General features: G+C 45.8%; 1 protein-coding gene across 3 annotated transcripts in view; it reads right to left on the reverse strand.

The window, feature by feature from the left end:
* The window catches only part of RAP1GAP2 (RAP1 GTPase activating protein 2), a 201,559-nt gene that overhangs the window by 65,009 nt on the left and 110,760 nt on the right, over positions 1-25,790 (reverse strand). For all 3 annotated transcript variants that reach the window (XM_081944352.1, XM_081944354.1, XM_081944353.1), the window contains 7 exons: positions 19,842-19,877; positions 15,992-16,030; positions 13,467-13,499; positions 10,097-10,306; positions 5,369-5,472; positions 3,276-3,354; positions 1,279-1,332 (listed from right to left, as the gene is read on the reverse strand). In XM_081944352.1, coding sequence (XP_081800478.1) covers positions 1,279-1,332; positions 3,276-3,354; positions 5,369-5,472; positions 10,097-10,306; positions 13,467-13,499; positions 15,992-16,030; positions 19,842-19,877 — 555 coding nt within the window. The remainder of the gene's footprint in view (positions 1-1,278; positions 1,333-3,275; positions 3,355-5,368; positions 5,473-10,096; positions 10,307-13,466; positions 13,500-15,991; positions 16,031-19,841; positions 19,878-25,790) is intronic.

Consider the following 25,790-nt stretch of genomic DNA (forward strand, 5'->3'; position numbering starts at 1 on the left):
TCCCTTCTCAACTATGTCTTTCTATCCATCATCATACCATCCTTCTCTGTAGCTATTCAAACCTCCTCCTTTTGCAACACCTGGCCTGGAAACCTCTGATCAAGTCCCATCAGCAAAACCAAGAAGTCAAAAATGACTTTGCTTGACATCTTTAGATGTCTGATCTCCCCAAAGCATCAATTCTAATTTTTATGTCAATCCTTAGGTTTCTGCCACATATTTTAAAAAGTAGAACAATGTTCTGACCTAGACTTCCCAAGAGCATGAAGCAAACTCCTAGTTCCGACAAAAAACCCTTATATTAATTTACTGTGAATTCTGCTCATTCATATCCAGTAAAGTCTTTCAAGGGAGGATTCACAGTCACAGACCTTATCTGGCTTGGAAAGCTGCCAGGCCGATATCTAAACTTGGCAAGGAGTCTCAGAGAGTCACAAACCAATTAATTGAACTAATTTTCTCCTGCAAACTCCACTTTCCTTTGCTCCTCTTTTATTTCCTCTGGGAGGGACCAATCATCGTCCACCTGTGGCCTTACTCCCAAATTGGCTCTTGCTCCTTAGCTTTTCCTTTCGTCTGGCAACTCTGTGCATGCGCACACTGGCAACAGGCTCCAGCTGTTCGTCTGCCTCATTGATGTCTAACTCTGAAGGCAGCTGATAACTGGCATACGGTCCTGGTGCCCTCTCTGCATCCAACACAGAGCCCTCCCCAGACTCCAGGACTGGCCCATGTTCCTCCCTCCCAACCTTCTCACTGTCCGAGTATGCTGCCAGTTACACTGGCCTCTGGCAGGCTACAACAAACAAGGCCATCCATATTTTCACTAACTCCCCTCATCATATTTTTTTAGCCTGCTTTTATGATAACCATCCTCTTCCCGCAGAGCTCTTTTAGTTTCAGATTCATTTTTTTTTCTTGAGTTGGGGTCAAGAAGAAGTATAACAAAGCAGGAAAACTAATCCGACCCTGATCTAATTGCACTCTCTTTTCAAGTGCCATGGGGAATGTATCATTAACCCCAGGTGACAATTCCGAGGCATATATGGTGCAAAATTGATGAAAATCTCTCTCCTGGCCATTTTCGTGCCTCTGTTTAGAATTGGGGCAGCCTTCTCCCTCAGATTGGTGTATTTCAGTTCTGCAGAGATAAACCTGCGTGCGTGCAGCTCATAGAATCAGAGGGCTGGAAAGGACCTTGGGGGTCTTCTAGCATAGTTTAATTCTGCACATCAATTTCCTTCCGGAATTAGGTTTTTGCATCACTGCTTAGCTCACCTTGGGATAGAGCACAGGCTGAAACTTTAATCCTGTGGCGTCATCGCAGAAGGCCTGTTTGGGAATGCAGCAAATGGTGAGTGAGAGACTAAGCTCAAAGGCATAGCAGTTTACAAACAGGGGGGAAGTCAAAAATAATACAAAATGAGCAAAATCACTTTCTTTGTTGTATCACAAATGCGGAATACATCATGGCATTGATTTAAACCAATGAAGGAATAGGTGGGGATCTGGGAGACAGCAAAAACTTTCTAAATTTTCCCCAACCTAAATATTTTTGGATGATAATAACTTGCCTTATTGTTATTATTATTATTATTCTTAGCGTAAGGCATTGCCACATTAGTCAGGAGGCCACAATGCAATTGCAAAACAGTAGTTTGGCTGCCAAGATACCAACTTTGTTGTAGGAAACGCTCACACACTTCCCATGATGCACCACAAGGGGGCGATCTGTCTTCGCACCACAAAGAAAGACAAGCGGCTCTTCCTGCAGTGTCATCCAAGCCCCCTCCCTCCCCGGAGCCACCTCGCCAATGGGCATTGCAACCGGGAAGGTTCAGAGGGAAGGAATCTGACTACCTGTACCAAGCACCAGCTCGTTTCCCCACTACTGAAGTGGAACCTGCTTTATCTACTCACATAGAACTTGTTTTCGAACGGTTAGGTGGATAGAAGCTGAGGCAAGTGACAGGAGCTCAACCCCAACAGGCAATGCTAGGACTCGAACCACTGGAGCAGAAATCATCTCCAGTGCCATTAAGTCACTGAGCCACTTATAACTTGCCTCAATAAATATGAATAATAAATATGAAATATAATTACTCTGGATCTAATTTCTAGTTTTACATTTTAACCACACCACTATCCTCAATTCATCATCCTCTTTTAACGACCCCATAATTCCTTGCGGGGTGGAGTCTGAGCAACTGAACAGAGCTGAGGGCTTACTGGCCAGATGCCCTTCCTGTCACCAATGCAGAGGGTTTTTTTTTAACCAGAAGATATATTCTCAGTGTGCCCAGAAAGAGAAATATCTGCCTCTACCTAGGATCAAACTCACAGCCTCCTGATGGTAAGGCGAGAGCTCTACCTCTAGGCCATCGCACCACTCACTATCCTCTTCAACTGTCTGCCCCCAAAGACACCTTTGGAGTCAATGGGTGAATTCTCCCGCCAGCTGGCTGCTCGCATCTCAACCAATCAGGGGCCAGCAATGATAGTCAATGGCGTCGTAGCCTCGAGAACTTAACACTCCTATTTTTGGGGAAACACGGTAGAGTGAGATTTTAGAGGTTGGCCTTTACCGTTACGGAAAGTATATTCACCAAAACTCAATGAGACAGGGCCATATTTTCTTTTGACCCCTGAAATAAGCGTTTGGCCTTATTTTTGGGGAGGTCTTATTATTTTTGAGGTGCAGGAGGCAGCGAGTGAGGTCACCTCATGGCTATTGCTGTGCTGCAATATTTTGCAGGGAGGGCTTCAATACAATACAATAGCAGAGTTGGAAGGGACCTTGGAGGTCTTCTAGTCCAACCCCCTGCCTAGGCAGGAAACCCGATACTGTTTCAGACAAATATCCAACATCTTCTTAAAGACTTCCAGTGTTGGGGCATTCACAACTTCCGGAGGCAAGCTGTTCCACTGATTAGTTGTTCTAACTATCAGGAAGTTTCTCCTCAGTTCTAAGTTCCTTCTCTCCTTGATTAGTTTCCACCCATTGCTTCTTGTTCTACCCTCAGGTGCTTTGGAGAATAGCTTGACTCCCTCTTCTTTGTGGCAACCCCTGAGATATTGGAAGACTGCTATCATGTTTCCCTAGTCCTTCTTTTCATTAAACTAGACATACCCAGTTCCTGCAACCGTTCTTATTTTAGTGCATGAGCTCAAAAGCCCGATTGGGCTTATTATCTGGGGAGGGCTTATTTTCAGGGGAAACAGGGTACTAATGATCACATCCATCATCTTTATGGTTATCACTCCAAGCAACTTACCTTTGCAATCTGTGGGATGTTCGGCAGCTTGCTGAGTCCAGCCAAAGGGATTCTTTCATGTAACGTTTTTGCTTTGGACCTAAGGAGGGCCAAAATAGAAACAGAGAGAATCAGGCATAAGCAGTGATAATGCAGCAATATCTTTAGATTTCATTAAAAGGAAGGCTCCATAAATTGTTTTTGAACCTTTCCGAGAGAGTTCGTTTGGACATGGTTGTTACGGTTACCATCTCCAGTTTCCCGTTTCCTTTGAAATATCAGTAATTTGTTGGGGGAATAAGAGGATAAGACATGACAGAGAGAAGAAACAGTGTTATATATAATTGATATTTTCCAATATCTTTTCAAGGGATTGTTTTCTTACTGGTTTCCTTGGGCTTTGCTGTAGGTCAAGCAAACAATGTTCACTGCCAGACTCATTACCGAAGAGCAGACTTAAAGCGCTGAAAAATAATTTTTCTAAAAACACCCAAGAAACTCAGATCCATCATTAAACGGCTACAGAACATCCTGCTACCATCATTTTGTCTCTCTCTTATGTAGCAAGACGTTTGGACTCCATTAGAAACCTCAGCACACCAAAAGGGTCCATCAGGAGGCCCTGTCATCTTTGAATATCCAGTATTTTGACAATATCATCTCGTGGTCAATCCAAATCAACACAGTTGTTAAGCGAATCTTGGCTTCCCCATTGGTTTTGCTCCTAAGAAGATTGCAAAAGATGATCACATGGCCCCAGGACACTGCAACCGTCATAAATATGAGCCAGTTGACAAGTGTCTGAAGTTTGATCAGGTGACCATGGGGGGGATGCTACAACAGTTGTAAGTGTGAAAAACGGATATAAGTCACTTTTTTTTCAGTACTGTTGTAACTTCGAACAGTCACCAAATGAACTGTTGGAAGTCAAGGGTTACCTGTAAGTAAGGGGCGACCTCTTTTTGACTCAGTATATATATTGTGTGTGTGTGTGTGTATACACCAGCATAACTCTGGAATGCCTTGAGCGTACTCTCTGGAAAAAACTACTGTGGAGGTAAGACACCCCTAACACCCCTCGGAGTGTGAGTTCTGTTAAGATACAGCCTGTTGTGCCATAAAATGGCTTCTAATATACAGCGCAGTGGAGTTGCTATGGTAACAGTTTCACAGTACTCCACAAGGGATTTCCCTCTGGTAAGGGGGAAAACCCAACATTAGAAATTATGTTTGGTCTAGACATTTCCCACTATAAATAAATACCTGGGCAATGCCTTATTAGGTTATCAACTAGTAAGTAATATTATAGGTCAGTTCAGTGTAAGAATCTAATGCCAGTGAAAATATGTCCTCTAGATTGATAGGTCAAAATGGCTGATCTTGGCTGGGAATTATGTAGATGTAGTACGCAAACCTTAAAAAGTAAAGGTAAAGGTTTCATATCCAATCGTGTCCAACTGTAGGCGCTCATCTCCGTTTCTTGACCGAGGGGACCAGCGTTATCCAAAGCCATTTTCCCTGGTCATGTAGCCAGCATGACTGTATGCCAAAGGTGCAGGGAATGCTGTTACCTTCCATCAAAACGTTACCTATTAATCTACTCACATTTGCATGCTTTCAAACTGCTAGCCATGATGGCGCAGTGGTTAGAGTGCAGTACTGCAGGCTACTTCTGCTGACTGCCGGCTGCCTGCAATTTGGCAGTTCGAATCGTACTAGGCTCAAGGTTGACTCAACCTTCCATCCTTGCGAGGTGGGTAAAATTGAGGACCCAGATTGTTGGGGGGCAATAGGCTGACTCTGTAAACCGCTTAGGGAATGCTGTAAAATGGTATATAAGTCTAAGTGCTATTGCTATTGCTAGGTGGGCAGGAGTAGAGGCAAGGAACGGGAGCTCACCCCATTGCACGGAGCTTGGGTTTTGAACCCAGGCTGCCAGCTATCCAGCGGACAAGCTCAGCGTCTTTAACCCCCAAGCCATCATCCCCCCTTCTTTAAAAGATACTGATGTAAAAATGCTGCCATAGAAATTAATGAATGGGATTTTCACAAAGATCAGTGCATTTTTTTTTTTGTTTTCTGCATATATTGTTTCCTTTACCCCTTTTCTTTACCTGAGAATAATCCGTAGATATTCAATTCCATCTGCCTCTTCACATTTAATGGAAAGGATCAAATTTCCCAGGCTGCTGGCCGTGCAGTAAAAATTTAAATGATCCTAAAGATAGAAAGAATGTGTTAAGTGTAATCAGGGAGGGGGAAACCCACCAAAGGCTCTAAACTTAGTGACTTAACCCGCCCTTCATGTCTTCCACGGTTTCATCGTTGATCTTCAGGTCATTTTTAACACCCAAAAGTAATCATAAGTGACTCATCCATAGTTTATGATCACCTTGCAAATCCTTCGGGGATACAAGAAACATTTAGAAGATAGAATAACAGAGTTGGAAGGGACCTTGGAGGTCTTCTAGTCCAACCCCCTGCTTAGGCAGGACACCCTACACCACTTCAGACAAATGGTTATCCAATCTCTTCTTAAAAACTTCCAGTGTTGGAGCATTCACAACCTCTGGAGGCAAGTTGCCCCACTGATCAGGCATGAAAGCCTCTGATCTTCGCTCCCGGTTTGGAATTGGGAGCGCACGGACGGCACTTCTGCACATGCAAAGAGCTTCCATGATGACGTCTGGATGGGTGGGCGGAGCCTCCCGCCACCACCACTACTGGTTCGCCCGAACTGGGGTGAACTGGCAGAGTACTACCTCTGCCACTGATTAACTGTTCTCGCTGTAAGGAAATTTCTCCTCAGTTGCAGGTTGCTTCTCTCCTTGATTAGTTTCCATCCATTGTTTCTTCTCCTGCCTTCAGGAACTTTTCCTTCTTTCCTCACTCTCTCTCCTACCTCCCTTCTTCTCTCCCCCCCCTTTCCTTCCCTTCCTCTTTTTTTACTTTCCCTTCTTCACATACGCTCACATTTTTCTCTCTGCTCCCCGACATCAACCTAGATACATTTTCATCTGTTCCCTTTCAATTTTGAAAGATTTTGGGCGCTCTTCCGGCAGACAGAAATGGGGCCAAAGATGTATTTCTTTTAATAGCTGCATAGTGCTGAATTTTACCGACCTTCTGAGATGTGGATCCAGGATCTACCCCTCCCAGATCCATCCCAAAGAAAAGAGGAGAACTCACCTGGGCAACACAGAGAATATTTAATATTTAACCCTGCATTCTGTGTCACACAGGAACTGATCTAGCCAAGAAAGATGGGAGAAAGTCTATCATCACCCACATATACCGTGTTTCCCCAAAAATACGACCTAACCCAAAAGTAAATCCTAGCTTGATTTTTTACACTTGCACCCAATATAAGTCCTCCCCCTAAAATAAACCCTAATTAAGACCCTGCCCACTCCAGGGTGCACGGGTAAAAATTAAGCTACGGTGGGGATGGGGGAGTGCAGCTGCCCTACTACTTACAATATAATACAATAGCAGAGTTGGAAGGGACCTTGGAGGTCTTCTAGTCCAACCCCCTGCCTAGGCAGGAAACCTTATACCGTTTCAGACAAATAGTTATCCAACATCTTCTTAAAGACTTCCAGTGTTGGGGCATTCACAACTTCTGGAGGCAACTTCTGTTCCACTGATTAATTGTTCTTACTGTCAGGAAGTTTCTCCTCAGTTCTAAGTTGCTTCTCTCCTTGATTAGTTTCCACCTATTGCTTCTTGTTCTACCCTCAAGTGCTTTGGAGAATAGCTTGACTCCCTCTTCTTTGTGGCAACCCCTGAGATATTGGAAGACTGCTATCATGTCTCCCCTAGTCCTTCTTTTCATTAAACTAGACATACCCAGTTCCTGCAACCGTTCTTCATATGTTTTAGTCTCCAGTCCCCTAATCATCTTTGTTGCTCTTCTCCGCACTTTTTCTAGAGTCTCCACATCTTTTCTACATCGTGGCGACCAAAACTGAACGCAGGATTCCAAGTCTGGCCTTACCAAGGCTGGAAAGGAACAGCATCAAAGGCCCAGCTCTGGTTTAACACACTGTTGAAATTTCATTTACAGATTTAACAGAGCTGGAAGGGACCTTGTAGGTCATCTAATCCAGCCCCCTGCCCAAGGAGGAGACCCTACACCATTTCTGACAAATGGCAGTCCAATCTCTTCTTGAAAGTCTCAAGTGATGAAGCTGCCACAACGTCCGAAGGCAACTTCTGTTCCATTGGTTGATTGTTCTCCCTGTCAGAAAGTTCCTCCTTATTTCTAGGTTGAATCTCTCCTTGGTAAGTTTCCATCCATTATTCCTTGTCTGGCTTTCAGGTGCTTTAAAAAATAGCTTGACCCCCTCCTCTCTGTGGCAGCCCCTCAAATATTGGAACACTGCTATCATGTCTCCCCTGGTCCTTCTCTTCACTAGACTAGCCATGCCCAGTTCCCTCCTCCCACAAGTTTCTCTCTCCCCCCCAAATTTCCTTTTATTAATGCTCTTTCTATTTCTCCCCTCCTTCTAGTTATGCACTTTGAATAACAATGCATTGAATATGTCTCCTAGCTGAGAAACAAAATGTTTCCAAGAAAACAACTCGGCTCAGAGAGCATGGGGGCTGCACGGTTCAACCCTGAACTATCTCTCTCTTTTCTTCTCTCGGTGTGTAGTAATTCGAATCTTCCCACACTGATGCTGAATGGATGACCCTGAATCATTTTTAATGGATGGTCCTTAATTTTGATTCTATGAGAGTGAGTGGGTGGAAAACTCTCTATAGTAACTACAGTTTCCAGACTGGGCAGAATTTTACATAATTCTTTCTGATCTTGCCCTAAACTGAAAAATCCCAGATGCCACAAGTCTTTCCTTGTAGATAAGGAGTCCTTGTGGATTTTACTCCACCAACTCTTCTGATCTAGGCTTCCCCCAAACCGCGATGAAGACTCCTTGTCCTGACAAAAACCCCTTTTTATTAATTCACTGTGAATTCTGCTCATTCACATCCAGCAAAGTCTTTCAAGGGAGGATTTACGGTCACAGACCTTATCTGGCTTGGAGAGCTGCCAGGCCGATATCTGCAAAACTTGGCAAGGAGTCTCGGAGAGTCACGAACCAATTAAGCAAACTAATTGGTTTCTGCAAACTCCACTCCCCTTTTGCTCCTCTTTTATTTCCTCTGGGAGGGGCCATTCACCGTCCACCTGTGGCTTTACTCCAGGGGTGGGTTCCGGCTGCCATTACTACCAGTTTGGTAGTAAAACATTTTGCATGCGCGTGCGCATTTTCATTTAAAATGATCTGCGCATGTACGCACATTAAAAAGAATAGAAATTACATGTTTTAAAATGATGATTGCTCTGCGTATGTGCAGAACAGAAAATCAAGATGGCGCCGCTGATCATAGAACCGGTACAGTCATGTGTCCACCAGAGATACTACCTATTCGGCTGAACTGGACCGAATAGGTAGGAACCCACCTCTGCTTTACTCCCAAGTCAACTCTTGTTACTTAGCTGTTCCATCCGCGTGTCAGGCACTGGACCCAATGTTCCTCCTCTTCCTCATCAGCCAGTTCCAGACTTGGGGCTGTGGACTCTCCATCTGAGGGATGACTCTCCATCCCAGGCGCTCTCTCTCTCTCTCTCTCCCTCCCTCCCTCTCTCCCCCCGTCTCTCTCTCTCTCTCTCTCTCTCCCCCCGTCTCTCTCTCTCTCTCTCTCTCTCTCCCTCCCTCCCTCTCTCCCCCCGTCTCTCTCTCTCTCTCCCCCCGTCTCTCTCCCCCCGTCTCTCTCTCTCTCTCTCTCTCTCTCTCCCTCCCTCCCTCTCTCCCCCCGTCTCTCTCTCTCTCCCCCCGTCTCTCTCTCTCTCTCTCTCTCTCTCTCTCTCTCTGACAGCTCCATTCCCACTTCCGCCTCGGAGCCCTCAGATTGCCTTGATGCTGGCCCTGACTCTCACACTGCCTCCTCATCTGATTTGGCTGCTGGAGGGGCCGACAGCTTACAACACCCAACTGCATGCTGTTTGGATGTGTGTGTGTACTGCTTGCTGATTGGTTGATCCAACTTCCTGTTTTGTGCTTTGCTGTTTGAGTGCCGCCCCGCCATCTAGAATGTTACATTTGAAGGAATATAAAAGCAACTCCTTTGCGACCATCCTATTGTGGCCCGCCAGCAGAGCTGGCAGCAGATTCGGACAATGAGGAGGTTGGGGAGGAACATGGGCCAGTCCTGCAGTCTGGGGAAGACTCTAATGAGGGCTCTTGTCGGAAGCAGAGATGGGGCCAGAGCCGTGTGCCAGTTATCAGCTGTCTTCAGAGTCAGACATCAGTGAGGCACATGAACAGCTGGAGCCTGTTCCTAGTGTGTGCATACACAGAGTTGCCAGGCGAAGGGAACAGATAAAGAACAGGGGTTGACTTGGGAGTAATAAGGCCACAGGTGGATGGTGAATGGCCCCCTCCCAGAGGAAATAAAAGAGGAGCGAAAGGGGAGTGGAGTTTGCAGGAGACAATTATTTCACTTAATTGGTTCGTGACTCTCCGAGACACCTTGCCAAGTTTTGCAGATATCGGCCTGTCAGCTCTCCAAGCCAGATAAGGTCTGTGACTGTAAATCCTCCCTTGAAAGACTTTGCTGGATGTGAATGAGCAGAATTCACAGTAAATTAAGAAAAGGGTTTTTTGTCGGGATAAGGAGTTTTGCTTCATGCTCTTGGGAAGCCTCAGTCAGAACACATCCCCAAATGATAGATGCAAACATTCCCTGTCATGCAAATGCCGGACACTTTAGTTCAACCTCTTTAAGTTCTGCGTAAACATGTGTGTAATGGAGCACATGCCTCCTTTCCCACTAACCTTTCCTAAGAAATGTTTCCGATATGCCTTGGCTTCACCTTTGCACTCCAATTTGTAGCCATAAGTGCTGGGACTGAGCGGTTCCTCCTCTTCGTCACAGATGCTGCTTTCAGATGAAGTGGGGGTGCTGAGGTTCTCGGGGTCTTCGATCCAGTAGCCCCCAAACTGAGGCAAGATGATTAAGGGGTAGGGACTCCCTTTTTCTAAAATCTGTTTGGAGGTGGGGAAAGGAATGGTTATCAGGTGCCACTTTGGGAGAATGTCTTAGCTTGTCATGGCTGCCCTTGGCCTGAAGCGTGAGGACACTGAACAAGATGTAAATGTTGAGTCCGTAGATCAGTATTTCTCAACCTTGGCAATTTTCAGCTGTGTGGATCTTAACTCCCAGAGTTCTGGGAGTTGAAGTCCACCTATGTGAAAATTGCCAAGGTTACATGTCTTGACTGCAGCAAGAATTGTCTTGGCACAACACTGGAAAAACCCACTGAAGAAGACACCCAGAAGAAAAGGTTCAACTCTATTTCCAGACCTCCTCTGGGAGTTATTTGCTGCCTCTGGAGCCTGCAGAGTCAGACATCAGTGAGGCAGAGGAACAAGGGGAGCCTGTTCCCAGTGCGCGCATGCACAGAGCTGCCAGAAGGCAAGAACAGTTAAGACAAAAGGGGCAACTCGGGAGTAAGGCTTGGAGATGATTGGCCCCTCCCATAGGACATAAAGGAGGAGCAAAGGCATGTGAGCCTTTGCAGGAAGCAACTTTGTTCGTTCTGTTCTGTTTAAACTCTGAAGCTCCGTTTGGACTCTTTGCTCCGTGTGGTCTTGCAAAGCTAATTGCCTATTAGGTCTTTGGCAGCATTTCAAGGGAGATAAAGGTGGGTGCTTATCAGCCTTATCCTGAAAGACTGTGGAAGACTTCTGTCCGACTATTTACAAAGTCTTTGTGACTCATTAAGGGCTGTGAATGAACATAATTCATAGCAGTGGAAATTAAAAAAGGGGTTTTGGGACTAAGCGTGTGATTTATACTGTCTCAGGAAGCCTAAGTCAGAACACAGATGTTCAATTCCAACCCACTCTAAAGGAAGTCACATTAAAATGGTACTTGACACTCCTTACACTCCCAGCCCCACCTGGTGAAACAAAAAAAACCGATCACTGAAATGCTACCCAACTCGATATTGCATTCACATTCTCCAAATGTGAATCAAAGGATGCAAAGAATCAAAGGATTTCATAAAAGATTTCCGAGTATGAAGTTAAGCATGGAGAAAAGGTAGGGCTAGATATAAATCTCCAGCGTTCATCAGTTCCCAGTCTCTGAATCAATGAATTAAAACTGTTTGTATAGGTGCCGATTGCGAAGGCATTTATTCTGGATAGGCTCAATCTGGTGCCAACCACACATTGTTTGCCTGTACCTCTCCGATTATTGGAAGTCACAGTGAGAACACCCTGAAACATATTTAAGGGAGTGTGGTGTTGAAGAATAGTTGTCTTAGAATCCAATCAGAGTCTGTCACTGGGAACAAAGGTTTATTCTTTAAAACTTTTGGATGTGTGCTGGAGCCCATAATCAGGGAACTTCTCTCTCTCCAGAACGTGTGTACTGGGCTGTTCTACTAGTTGTATTTTAACAGATTAACAGACTTGGAAGGGATCTTGTAGGTCATCTAGTCCAACTTCCACCCAAGCAGGAGACCCTACATCAAACTGACAAATGGCAGTCCAGTCCAATCTCTTCTTGAAAGCCTCCAGTGATGAAGCTCCCACAAGTTCTGAAGCAACTTCTGTTCCATAGGTTGATTGTTCTCACTGTCAGAAAATTCCTCCTTGTTTCTAGGTTGAATCTCTCCTTGATCAGTTTCCATCCATTATTCCTTGTCTGGCCTTCGGGTGCTTTGGAAAATAGTTTGACCCCATCCTCTCTGTGGCAGCCCCTCAAATATTGGAAGACTGCTATCATGTCTCCCTTGGTCCTTCTCTTCACTAGACTAGCCATGCCCAGTTCCTGTAACCGTTCATCATGTTTTATCCTTGCCCCCTAATTATCTTGGTTGCTATTCCCTGCACTCTTTCTAGAGTCTCAACATCTTTTTTATAGTGTGTGGTGACCAAAACAAGATTGCAGGATTGTAGGTGTTGTCTTACTAGGGCTTTATAGAGTGGTATTAGTACCTCATTTGATCTTGATTGTATCCTTCTGTTAATGCAATTTAGGATTGCATTGGCTTTTTGGCAGCTGCTGCACACTCATATTTAACTGGTTATCCACCTCCAAGATCCCTTTCACAGTTGCTATTAAGCCTGGTTTCACCCAGTCTATCTATACACTTTTGGTTTTCTTGCCTAACCATATTTATATGGTTCCTGTTGTATGTAGCTTTTAGTTGTTAATTAGGGTGTAGATAGCTGGCTATTAAGTCATTCATTGTTGTTTCCTTAATTGTTGTTTCCTCCTGCTGTCACATCCCTCAGTTCCTAAGTACCTGTTTACCTGGCTATCAGATACTTAGGATCTGATGGTGCAGCCGCACAAGGAAACAATAACTAATGACTTAATAGCCAGCCAACAACTCCCTAATTAACAACTAAAAGCTACACACAATCAGGAACCCTGTAACTACAATGCATATAACAGCCCAGTGCCCACACCCTGGAGAGAGAGAAATTCCTGATGATGGTCTTGTAGAAAGTTAGCATCCACCTCTCTTAGAAGAGTGAAATATTTTAGGATATATTTTTTTTAAAGGCAGAATATTATATTTCTTTGGATAATAAAAGGAGAAACATGTTTTAAAGACTCCCTGCCCCCAGCAGGTATTTTGTGCCCATTAAGAAAGAGCGGGCCAGCCTATCTATAAAGCAGAAGACCTTAAGCTCCAGGACGACGGGATTATCCTTCAGGGCAAAGCCATTCAGCCACCATAGGAATTACCCAACAAGCCCCTTCATTGCATCAGCCCAAGCTTCAACCAAGCTTATCTCAGACAACCCACAAAATTATCAATAGAATGCACAGGGACAGGAAGTTCAAGTGCAAAGCCCGAGCGAGGGATGGTATAAATGCCTCTCTCTCTCTCTCTCTCTCTCTCTCTCTCTCTCTCTCTCTCTCTCCCTCCCTCCCTCCCTCCCTCTCTCTCTCTCTCTCTCTCTCTCTCCCCCCTCCCTTCTGTCACCTTAAAAAAGCAGCACGCACAGAAAAGGCACGGCATTTCAATGGCAAGGTTGTTATCTTGAGATTTTGGATCCCCATTTAAAGGTGACTTCACCGTGAAAATAGCTGGCCAGGTCAGACTTTTTAAACTTTTCAGTGACTTTCTTGTAGTAATCTTTCTAATGGCTTCTCCCCCCCCCCTCCATCTTGAGTACATACCTCATCAATGCTGGGATAGGGGATATAGTCCTCCTGGAAGGTAATAAGAAAAACAGTCACACAAGAAAATGTCACCCTCGGTTGTATTTCAAACACATGTAAGGTAATAAAAGCAGTTTGTTTCTTTTGGAAATAGAACTGATATTGTTTTTGAAAGATTCAATTTCTTTAAAAATGAAATTAGGAAATGCTTGATTAGCTTCCTTCCTTCCACTTTGTCTTTTTGCTTAATCGTTCATCTCTCTCTCTCTCACTCTCACTCTCTCTCACTCTCTCTCACTCTGTTTCTCCCACACACCCTCCCCCCTCCTTTCTCTCTCTCCCTCTCCCTCCCTCTCTCCCTCCTCCTCCTCCTCCTCCTCCTCTCCCTCTCTCCCTCCCTCTCTCTCTCTCTCTCTCTCTCTTCATTTTCTCTGGATTTTCCACATCCTATTCATTTTTTAATTTTCCTGTCTTTCCAAACTTCTTAGCAGTTTGAACTCAAGACAAAGTTGTCCACCATGCATGACAGAGAGCCAACCCAATATATATAAAGAAAATAAAGCATTAAAAAAGGAGGGAAATATATAGGCTCATGGCACAAAGCTGGATTAGAGGCATGACTTAGTTCTTTAATTTATCACTGGTGTTTCAGTCAATGCCCTAGTTTCAATATAAATAGTATAGAATAGAATAACAGAGTTGGAAGGGACCTTGAAGGTCTTCTAGGCCAACTCCCAGCTTAGGCAGGAAACCCTACATCACTACAGACAAATGGTTATTCAACATCTCCTTAAAAACTTCCAGCGTTGGAACATTCACAACCTCTGGAGCATTCTGGAGGCAAGCCACTCATTAGTTGTTCTAACAGTCAGGAAATTTCTCCTTAGTTCTCAGTTGCTTCTCTCCTTGATTAGTTTCCACCCATTGCTTATTGTTCTACACTCAGGTGCTTTGGAGACTAGTTTGACTCCCTCTTCTTTGTGGCAGCCCCTGAGATATTGGAAGACTGCTACCATGTCTTCCCTTAGTCCAGTGCTTCTCAATTATTTTCTGTCATGCCCCCCCTAGGAAGAAGAAAACATTTCGCGCCCCCCCCGCGCGACTGTAAATAGTATAATTTGTCTATAAAATTGTTATAAGTACACCTCTGCATAACATAGCACACCGGTCTTTCCTCGTCTCCCACCGTAGTCACATGCTTTCTTTCCTCTTTCCCTCTTACTTGTCTATCCTTCCTTCCACCCTCCCTTCCTCCTTCCCTTCCTTCCTGCCTCCCTTCCAGTTCCCTCCTTCCTCTTTCCCCCTGCCTGCCTGCCTTCTTTCCTCTTTCCCTATCCTCCTATCCTTCCTTTCTCCCTCCCTCCTTCCCTGCCTCCCTTCCAGTTCCATTCTTCCCTCCTTCCTTCTGCCTCCTTCCTGCCTGCTTGCCTTCTTTCCTCTTTCCCTCTTGCTTGTCTATCCTTACTCCCTCCTCCCTTTCTTCCCTCCCTCCCTGCCAGCAGCTCCTCCAGCATCCCAGCTGGAAGCAGCAGCACAACAGTCGCCGTTACCAGGGGCGAAGGGGTGGCGGTGGCAAGATCGGGCGACCGCCGCCCCTTTGTCCCTTCCCCAACAGCGGCTGTTGCGCTTCCGCTTCCAGCTGGGATGCTGGAGGAGCTGCTGGTGGGGAGGCGAGCTACCTGCATAAAGACGCCGCCGAGGGCATTGCAGAATATATCCCGGCTTGAAGTGGCAGCGCTGGGGACTGCTCAGAGACTCATCAGAGCCGCGGGCTGGAGCTGTGCAAAAAGTCTGCTTGGGCTGGGGGGGGGGGAAGGGAGGGAAGCCTGGGACAGCCATGCTTTCCTCCCTCCCACCCCCGCCCGAGCAGGCTTCTTGCACAGCTCCAGCCCGCGGCTCCAATGAAAATCCACAGTCCGAAGTGCTGCCACTTCCAGGCGGGATATATTATGCCTCGCCTACACCGCCGCCGCCGTTGCACCCAGATGGAAAGGGAGCCTTCGCGCCCCCCTTTACGGAGCCTCGCGCCCCCCCAGGGGGGCGCGCCCCACTATTTGAGAACCGCTGCCTTAGTCCTTCTTTTCATTAAACTAGACATACCCAATTCCAGCAACTGCTCTTTATATGTTTTAGCCTCCGGTCAAATCTTTGTGGTTTATATTTTGCTGTTATATTTATATTTAATACAATACAGCATCACAGGTGGTGATGGAATTGCTACATCTCCCAATGTAATCCAGGGAATGCCAACATTTGTTATACTGAAAGCTTACAAGATGACAAAAATGTCAAAAGAGCTTGGTGTTCTCACCTAAAATCCCCCGAGATATGACAATCTTCGGACAAGTTAGCCAAAAAAGAAAATTCCCTGACTAAAGAATGAATCATAAGGTCTGGAATAAGACTGATTTACTCATAGAAAATAGGGGGGAAATTGGAATCCTAGGATCCTGACAGCAATCCTGTACTTTGCCCTGTATGTTTTTTTCTTCACGCCAGAAAGATTGTGAGTTAGTTAAAAAGATCCTTGAATTGACTCTGACCTTGTGGCCTCCACTCTTCTGTTCTTCTGATTTTGGACCCTGTTTGAATGAAGAAAAAGTAGTTAAAGACCTCAGTTAAAAGTCAAAAAAAGAATACCTGCAAAGCATTTGTAGAATTTCTGTAGAATTTCTCACCTAATAGGTCTATTTCTCACTCTTTCTAGCCTATGCAAAGAGGAAGCTGCTGAAAAATTATTTTATTTACTTCTTTATTACGTTTTTATGCTAAACTTGCTGATGGTTATTCATGTTATTCATTGGAAAGGGTCTAATGCAGTGTTTTCACAACCTTTTCCATTGGAAGATGTGTGGACTTCAATTCCCAGAATTCCCCCAGCCAGCCATTTTCCCCCATGCTGGCGGAGGAATTCTGGGAGTTGAAGTCCACACCTCTTCCAGTAGACAAGGATGAGGAAACGCTGGTTTAATGAGAAAGATTTACTTCCTTGTCTATTTAACAGCATTTCGACTTTTAAGTATTGAGTATGAGTATGGCATTACAATTGTCATTACATCTAATGTGTTCAGAAAATAATTCCAGAATCTTTTTAAATGCACTTAAAACCAGTCCTGTTGATACAAACCAAAGCGAATACTTAACAATATGGAGCAATTGGGGGGGAGGGGGATTAAAAACCACTGGGTTTCAAATGTTTTGAAGCTTTAGTCAGTGACAACAATCACCTTTCTTATTTTATTTACTGCTAAGAATATCCTTAAGGACTGGAAGCAGCCATCTTTTCATTTTTATCACAAATGACACAATAGAACATATCAAGATTAACAGAGTTGGATGGGACCTTGTAGGTCATCTAGTCCAACCCCCCTGCCCAAGCTGATCCTACACCATTACTGACAGAGGGCAGTCCAGTCTCTTCTTGAAAGCTTCCAGTGATGAAGCTCCCACAACTTCTGAAGGCAACTTCTGTCCCATTGGTATCATACAATCACTGCTTCTCTTAAAGTGGCATACTCCTGTAGATCTCTGGGGTTGCTTCAGAAATTCCTTTGAAGAGGTGGCAGGGGGCAGTGGTGGTTTTCAGCCGGTACGGCCTGGTACGGTCGTACCGGTAGTACCCGGGAGCAGCTGACAATGTACCGGTACAGTGGCCGGTTTGGCCCACCCGCCTGCCTGCCTTCTATGCCTGTTTTTAAAGCAACCTGCCAATTGCGCATGTGGGCATAGCATGCGGCCCCTGCACGACCTCCAACAAGCAGCTGAGTGTCGCAGGGGTGGTGGAGTGCGCATGGGTGCACAAACAGGATGCCTGGCCCCGTAAGCAGCGTACCAGTAGCGACGGGGAGAGGAACCCATCACTGGGGGGGAGGGGGCAGAAGGGGCTTAAGAAGCTGAAAAATTATCTCATTTATTTATTGAGCAAGTTTATATGTCTGCCCAAGTCACTCATGGGGACTCCAGGCAACTTACAGAAATAAAACCCGAAGCCAAACCCCAATAAATCTGTCCCCTCGTAGTGACAACAATCAAATCAACCACTTGATAGCCTCTGTATCCCTCCTGGGGTGCCCAAGCCCGTTGGCAAAACCGTATCTTCAGGACTTTTCAAAAGAGTGTGAAGATAGGGGGCTAATCTTATTTCCAGAAGCATGATGTTTCGCAGAGAGGGAGCCACCACAGATTAGGCTCTTCTTCTTGGTTGCACTAGATGGAATTAAGAGCGGGAACCCATAATGTACCTGTGGTGGTATTCTGGCAGTTCTTACCAGTTCGGGCGAACAGGTAGCTGCAGCTGCTGGAGGCTCCACCCAGGGGTGGGTTCCGGCCGGCTTTACTGCCGGCTCGCTTGTGCACGCACATGCGCAGTTCAATTAAAATTGTTCTGCTTATGCACAGAACTTAAAATAAGATGGCGGCGCCACATCGCCACAGAGAATCAGTTCGGGGGCGTGGCAGGCCTGGGTTGCTGCTGGTTCCAGAGACCCACACCGCCATACCACTACCGGTTTGGCTGAACCAGGCCGAACCGGTTGGAACCCACCTCTGGCTCTGCCCTCCCGCCCCAGCATAATGCACGACCTTCTGCACATGTGGAAAAGGAGGTGCACATGCGCAGAAGGTGGTGTGGGTGAGTGTAGCCAGCATGTGCGCAGGCATGCTCACATTTGTGGACTGATAGTGAAGGTAAGTGAATCCCACCACTGAGGACATCCATTTGGGGGCATCTTTCAGGTCCCCAGCAGGAGCCTAGAGCAAAAGAAGGGAGCTCAACCCTGCCCCCAAGCCAGCACTCAGGTCTCGAACGTGGGCTTGCTAACCTCCTATCCAGAGTACCTAACCACGTGAGCCACCGTGCTCCTGGTCAGGTAAATGAAACTGGGAAAAGTCAGGTCCTTCAAGCAACCCGACTCCTCGCCATCTTAAATCTTGCAGAAGCACAAGAAATGATGAAAGCAAAACTCCAAACCACACTTATTTGCTATTTTCTCCAGGTGACAAAGCTTAACACATTTGACATGCCTGGAGGCGATCACGGCACGATCGTGGCACGGTGTTGGAATGGGAGGGTGGAGGGAGAGAGAAATAGGACATACCCCTGAAACTGTGAAGCTGAGGACTCGCTTTCCTCTGCTGGCACCTGACCAATCCAACAGTGGATATTTAAGCCATGCTGTTTTTTAGGCTCTCAAGAACAGCATATGTCAGTGATGGCGAACCTTTTTTGGCTCGCGTGCCATAAGTGGGGGGAGCGCAGGGGGGTTGTGTGCAGATATGCTGCACCCATAATGCAATCCGCGACCCCTAGTGCGCATGCGCGCACTACAGGCGCTCCCCCTCCCATTTTTACATGCTTTTTTCACCCTCCCCAGGCTCCTATAAAGCCTCTGGAGCCTGGGGAGGGTGAAAAATGGCTTTAAAAAAGGGTGAACTCAGCTGGCCAGCACGGGCATGTGCGCTGGCCAGCTGACAGGGCAGGGCCTCGCGTGCCCTGACAAAGGGCTCCGTGTGCCACCTGTGGCACGCGTGCCGTAGGTTCGCCATCACTGGCATATGTTGATCGCCTCAACTCTCCAAAACATCTAATTCCCCTTCTCAGGGAAAGTGTTAAGAATCTAGTTAGAACAGGGGTCCCCAACCCCCAGATCATGGCCCACTATTGGCCCGCCACCTGTTCGAAGCCAGGCTGTGGGCAGGGGTGGGATTCAGCCGGTTCGGACTGTTTCAGGCAAACCAGTAGCTCCGATAATCAGCTGGATAGCCAACAGGTTCGCTCCGACAATCAACTGGATAGCGAACAGGTTTGCTCCGACAATCAATTGGGCCAACCCGTCCACCCTTGCGTTTTACTTATCTATATCCTCTCAGCTGATTTGTGCAGCAGAGCAAATTGCTACGCCTCAACTGTGTTACTCCCCAGAGGTAACGTGGAAGTTAGGTTTTGTTAAAACCGTGGAGCATGCAATCACTAAACCGGTTGTTAAACCGACAGGATCCCACCCTTGGCCGTGGGAGAGATGGGCAAGCACCCGTGCACGAAGCTCCACTTGCGCGAGTGGTGGGCAAGCATGCACGCACGAATTGCAAAGCTCCATTCATGCGAGCGTGCTTGCAAAGATCCATTCATGCAAAGTGGAGTTTCACGCGTGAGCACAAGCACCCTTTGCTCAAGGGCCCTCTGCTTGCACCTGTGCAGCTTTGCACACAAGCACGAGAACTCCCCGCTTGCACACAAAGTTCCGTTCGTGCGAGGGGAGGGCGCGCATGCCCTCTGCTCCCACAAATGCAGCTGTGCTCGCATGGGTGTGTTCCTGCCACTCACACCCAGACACCCACACCAAGCTAGAACGATTGAAGACCCCCGAGTTAGAAGACAAATGCTGTTTCACTTACCTGCATTTTTTCAAGCATTTCAAAGAATTCTGCAGACTGGGGGAGTGGGGAAGAGAGAGAAAGAGAGAGAGAGAAATGCAAGAAATGAATAACAGCATGAAATGACCACTCCAAGCATATCTGACATAAAGTTTTACACTTTTTTCCACTCAAAATTCTAATCAGTGGATATGGAAATCATTGATATGAAGACCCTGGAACCTATTCACGATCTGGATAATGTTGATAGCTCTCTGGGCAGGCAATTATATGTAGTCCTCAACTTTCGACCATTTGAAGACCAACACTGCAGTTAATAAGCCATTACCCCAGCTGTTAAGTGAACCATAAAGTCCTTATTGACTTTGCTTATCAAAAGATTACAAAAAAAAAATGATGATCACATGATCTTGGGACACACAGCAGCGGTCATAAGTATGAGACAGTTGCCAAGTGTCTGAATTTGGATCACATGGTCATGGGGATGCTATAAAGGTTGCAATTGTGAAAAATGGTTCACAAGTCACTTTTTTCAGTGGCTTTGTGACCTTGGCCACTAAACAAACTGTTGTACTACCTGTCTAACCCTGGTATTTTCCACATAGTTTTTTCCCATCTGAATTCTAGCCAGACCTGACCCGGCTTAGCTTCCAACCCCAGACAAGGTAAGCCAGCTTGTAAAAACAGTGCTGTGCATCAGTCCCAAGAAAAACATGGTTACATAAGGGGAATGGCAGCAAGAAAAGCCAGCAATAAATCAGTTCTAAAGCAATTACAACATAAACATTGCAAAATGCAATAAAAGGGAACAGAAGACAATGTAACTAGAAGGATTATATGTAATTACAGAAGGCAGCAATTTTTTAAAGGAGGAATTTCAGGCTTGAGTGCCAAAGGCTTTTTCTAAACTGGAAGATGAAGCTGAGAAGGGAAGGCCATTGACTATTAACCTGTTCTTATTATTATTTAAAGTGCTGGACAGGGGTGAAATCCAGCAGGTTCTGGAGAACCGGTAGCAGAAATTTTGAGTAGTTTGGAGAACCGGCAAATGCCACCTCTGGCTGGCTCCAGAGTAGGGTGGGAATGGAGATGTTGCAGTATCCTTCCCCTGCCACACCCACCAAGCCACACCATGCCATGCCCACAGAACCGGTAGTAAAAAAAATTGAATTTCACCATTGGTGCTAGAGAAGATTCCTGCGAGTCCCTTGGACTGCAAGGCGATCCAACCAGTCAGTCCTAGAGAAGATCAACCCTGACTGCTCTTTAGAAGGCCAGATCCTGAAGGTGAAACTCACATACTTTGGCCACCTAATGAGAAGGAAGGACTCCCTGGAGAAGAGCCGAATGCTGGGAAAGATGGAGGGCAAAAGAAGAAGGGGATGACAGAGAAGGAGGTGGCTGGTTGGTACCCGGTGCTCCAGGGAGGCTCTGGTACACCCGTACCGGGGCGTACCGCCTGCAACTCACCACTGGAATAAACCTACTCAAGAATATATGTTGTTTTGGAGGGGATAAGGGCACAATTGGAATATACTGTATATATTTTAGTTGTTATAGACAAAGAAATATAAGGGAGGGGAAAGGTCTTTGGGGCGGTGGGGGCGTACTGTAATTTTTTTTCCTTTTTCTTTTTTCTTTCTTTTTTTATTTACTATGTTTGCATTATTTGTATTTTTAAAAAAAATTAAAAAAAAATACGGTTTCACAATCTCCCCCGTTTTTTTTAAAAAAAAAACAAAACTTCAAACTCCTTCTGCCTGTTTTTTCCCCTTTTTTTCCTTTTCCTGGTTTTTTTTTCCTTTTTTTTTCTTTTCCTCGATTTTTTTTCCTTTTTCTATTTCTTTTCCTCTTTTTGTATTTACTATGTTTGCATTATTTGTATTTTTTTAAAAAATGTAAAAATAAATAAATGAAGCTCTCGTTAAAGCTAGCATAATACTACCCAGAAAACACTGAATCCCTCGGTTTCACAATCTCCCCCGTTCAAACTCCTTCTGCCTCGTTTAAAATGGACTTGGTGCCTTTTTAAAAAGTTCAGAGAAGGGCAGCTAAGATGATCAAAGGCCTGGAGACGAAAACATAGGAGGAACGGCTGCAGGATTTGGGTATGACTATTCAAGAGAAAAGAAGAATTAAGGGGTGACATGATAGCAGTATTCCAGTATTTGAGGGGCTGCCGGAAAAAAAGAGGGGGTCAAATTATTCTACAAAGCACCAGACGCAGTGGTGGGTTCCGGATCCCGTGGAAACTGTTACGTGGTGACAGGCGTCCATCACGTACACATGTGTTGCGCACGCTTGCGCACCACTACCCTGCGATGCTCCAGCTGCTTGGCGGAGCATGACGGAGGCGCCGTATGCTGCGTGGTGTGCATGCGCAAATGGCCTGGTTGGGTCAAATACAGGTAAGGAACACGGGCCCTCCAAAGCACCATACCAGCAGGTACCGGTATGTCTGTACCAGGGCGTACCGGCTGTAACCCACTACTGATTAGAAGGCAGAGGAAGAAACAATGGAAGGAAACTAATGAAGGAGAGAAGCAACCTGGAATTAAGGAGAAACTTTCTAACAGTGAAAGCAATTAACCAGTGGAACAGCCTGCCTTCAGAGGTGGTGGTGCTTCATCACTGGAGGTTTTTAAGAAGAGACTAGACAGTCACTTATCTGAAATGGTATCGGTTCTCCTGCTTGAGCAGGAGGCTAGACTAGAGGACCTCCAAGGTCCCTTCCAGCTTCTATTCTATTCTATTCATTTAACCTCAAATAAATTGTGCAACTTCTTTTTCTTTCTTTAATAATATCTTCTCAAGAAGACCTAACGATGAGACTCATCTTTTCCCTCACCTACAAAATAATGGTTTATCGAACCAGAAAGTCTAAGGACTTTCTCTGGCCCCGTACTTTATTTTTAAGTCCGCAGCTCGTGTGCTTGAAATTCAGAGCAAAGTTGTGCACTCCTGGGATACACTAAAATTAGGAAAAGACACAAGGAGGTGAGATAAAGCAAAGTGTAAGGCAAGATGCGTTAATGGGTGAAATAGTCTTGAAAGCGGCTATGTGTGTAAAAGGTGAAGGTGTTGGATTAAGAACAAGAAGACCATGATTCTGGTGTTTTCCTCAGCCACAAGAATTCCCTGGAAGACTATGGACTTAGTCCCTTAGACCAGAGTGATATGTAGGTCAGTGGTGAGATTCAATTTTTTTACTGTGGGCGTGGCTTGGTGGGTGTGGCAAGGGAAGGATACTGCAACATCCCCATTCCCTCCCCACTCCTGGGGAAAGGATACTGCAAAATCCCCATTCCCTCCCCACTCCTGGGGAAAGGATACTGCAAAATCCCCATTCCCTCCCCACTCCTGGGGAAAGGATACTGCAAAATCCCCATTCCCTCCCCACTCCTGGGGGAAGGATACTGCAAAAGCCCCATTCCCTCCCCACTCCTGGGAAAAGGATACTGCAAAATCCCCATTCCCTCCCCACTCCTGGGGAAAGGATACTGCAAAATCCCCATTCCCTCCCCACTCCTGGGGAAAGGATACTGCAAAATCCCCATTCCCTCCCCACTCCTGGGGGAAGGATACTGCAAAATCCCCATTCCCTCCCCACTCCTGGGGAAAGGATACTGCAAAATCCCCATTCCCTCCCCACCCCACTAACCTGCTTTCCAGATCCGTTCTCCTGTGCAGGGCAACAAAAGAAGACCCAGACGATCAGCTGGGACTCGGAAGCATCAAATATATGGGCAGGGCCAGCCAGAGGTGGTATTTTCTGGTTCTCTGAACTACTCAAAATTTCCACTACCGGTTCACCAGAACCGGTCATAACCAGCTGAATACCACCTGTGATGTAGGTTGTCTTTGATTTATAGCCACAATTGATACCAACAAAGGAGAATATTTGTAGCTCAGGATTGAAATGCAGGGTCCTTGATGCTCCCAGAGCTGGGTTACTTTGATTATTTGATAATTACCAAAATGATTTGGTAATCTTGGTTACTCCGGGATTGACATTAGATGAACAATCAAAAAACAAACAGTACCCCCAATCAAGGAACTGCTCTATTAGCTAAGAGTAAATAGCCCAGCTAAAGAATTTCCAAGGCCACCCCCACAAACACTGACAGTGCACACCACTAAAATATAAACAGAGAGCAAACCCCACTTCACACTGATATTACCTAATTTTGGTAAGGTTTGTTGTCACGGCCTGCTCATTAAATAAACAATACTTTCTTAATCTGCCCAGTGAAAATTCTAAGTCTGTGATTATGGAATCACATGGATGAGAGCTGCCTAGCTAATTGACCCCCTCTACCTTTTTTAAAAAAGGGCCCTAAAATGGGCAGAGTAAGCCTTTTAATCCAGTGAAAAGGTAGAGTTGGACTATTAGGCTAATTTGTGGCCAGCTTCCAACAGCCAACCCAAACAAATGAGATTTACTGAACCACATTTTGAATTTTCCAGTCATTTGCAAGGTCATCTCCAGCAGTCTTCTAACAGCAGGCTAACTGGATTGCAATTTTATTTTTTCTCAGGAAGCTGCCTTCCTTGGAAAGAGGGAGCGAGGCAGAGGAAGCTACAAATAAAAGGCACAAGCTATCTATTGACGTTTGGGAGGCATGTTCAAACACAGGAACACTCCTAATAATCAAACATGACTTTCTTTGTAAGAACAAAAATAGAAGCCAGGTAGGAAACACAGCTAACAGGGCCATCTTCTCCACCCACTTGGACATCTGAGGATCACAGCTTTGTGTCAGGGTTCCAAGTAACACCCTTGCCTTGTCAAGAAAACTGCAATTTGACATTTTGTTTGTTCATCAAGATCCCCTCCATCTTCAGAAGTTCCTTTAGTTCCAGCCACAGTCACTGTACATACACACACGGATGCATATCTCTGATTCATTTAGTCCAGGGGTGTCCAAACTTGGGAACTTTAAGACTTGTGGACTTCAACTCCCAGAATTCTCCAGCTGGGGCATTCTGGGAGTTGAAGTCCACAAGTCTTAAAGTTCCCAAGTTTGGACACCCCTGATTTAGTCCTTTGTCCATCTCTTCCTAAATTTCAGTTTATCTAGGACAGGGGTGGGGAACTGTGGCTCTTTTGCGACTTGTGGACTTCAACTCCCAGAATTCCAGAACCAACATAGCTGCCTCAGGAATTCTGGGAGTTGAAGTCCACAAGTCGCAAAAGAGCCACAGTTCCCCACCCCTGATCTAGGAAATGATACAGGAAGCTATGCTTGGCAGAGAAATTCTCCAGCCCTTCTTTGGATGGTTCTCTTTCCACTTCATGAAAGAGAATGTTTTTTTTCTCCGAAAGATCTTCAAAAGACAAGAGTGAAATATAATATCCTTGCCATTTGGTGTTGAGATAATAGAATAACAGAGATGGAAGAGACCTTTGAGGTCTTCTAGTCCAACCCTATACCATATCAGAAAAATGGCTGTCCAATCTCTTTAAAAACCTCCAGTGATGGGGCATCCATAACTTCCTGAGGCAATCCATTTCACTGGTTAAAATTGTTCTAACTGTCAGGAAATTTCTCCTTAGTTCTAGGTTAGTTTCCATCCATTTCTTCTTACCCTGCCTCCAGGTGATTTGGGGCAGGGGTTCCCAACCTTTTGGACCTCATTTTAAATCCCGCGGACCACTAATATGATCTGCCTAATGACTGACTGGGTGGGCGTGGCTAGGTGGTCATGTGACTGGGTGGGCACGGCCAACTTGATGTCACTCACATCAAGGGGCGCCTCACCGACCTCTACTCACCCCTCCCGTTCCAGCCACTCCTTGCCTGCCTGCCCAGGCTCCTTAGGGCCCCAACAGGAAGCAGTTGCTGCAGTTAAGCAGGCACCACGAGAAAGAGTTGGCAAAATAGCTCAGTTCAAAGTGGATCTGACCGAGAAGGAGGCTCAGCAGAAGCACCTCACTGAGGGCTACAAGCTTTCCAAGCAGAGGGAAGA

The sequence above is a fragment of the Natrix helvetica genome, assembly GCF_964273705.1.
Source record: "Natrix helvetica genome assembly, chromosome: 2".
Taxonomy (NCBI): Eukaryota; Metazoa; Chordata; class Lepidosauria; order Squamata; family Natricidae; genus Natrix; species Natrix helvetica.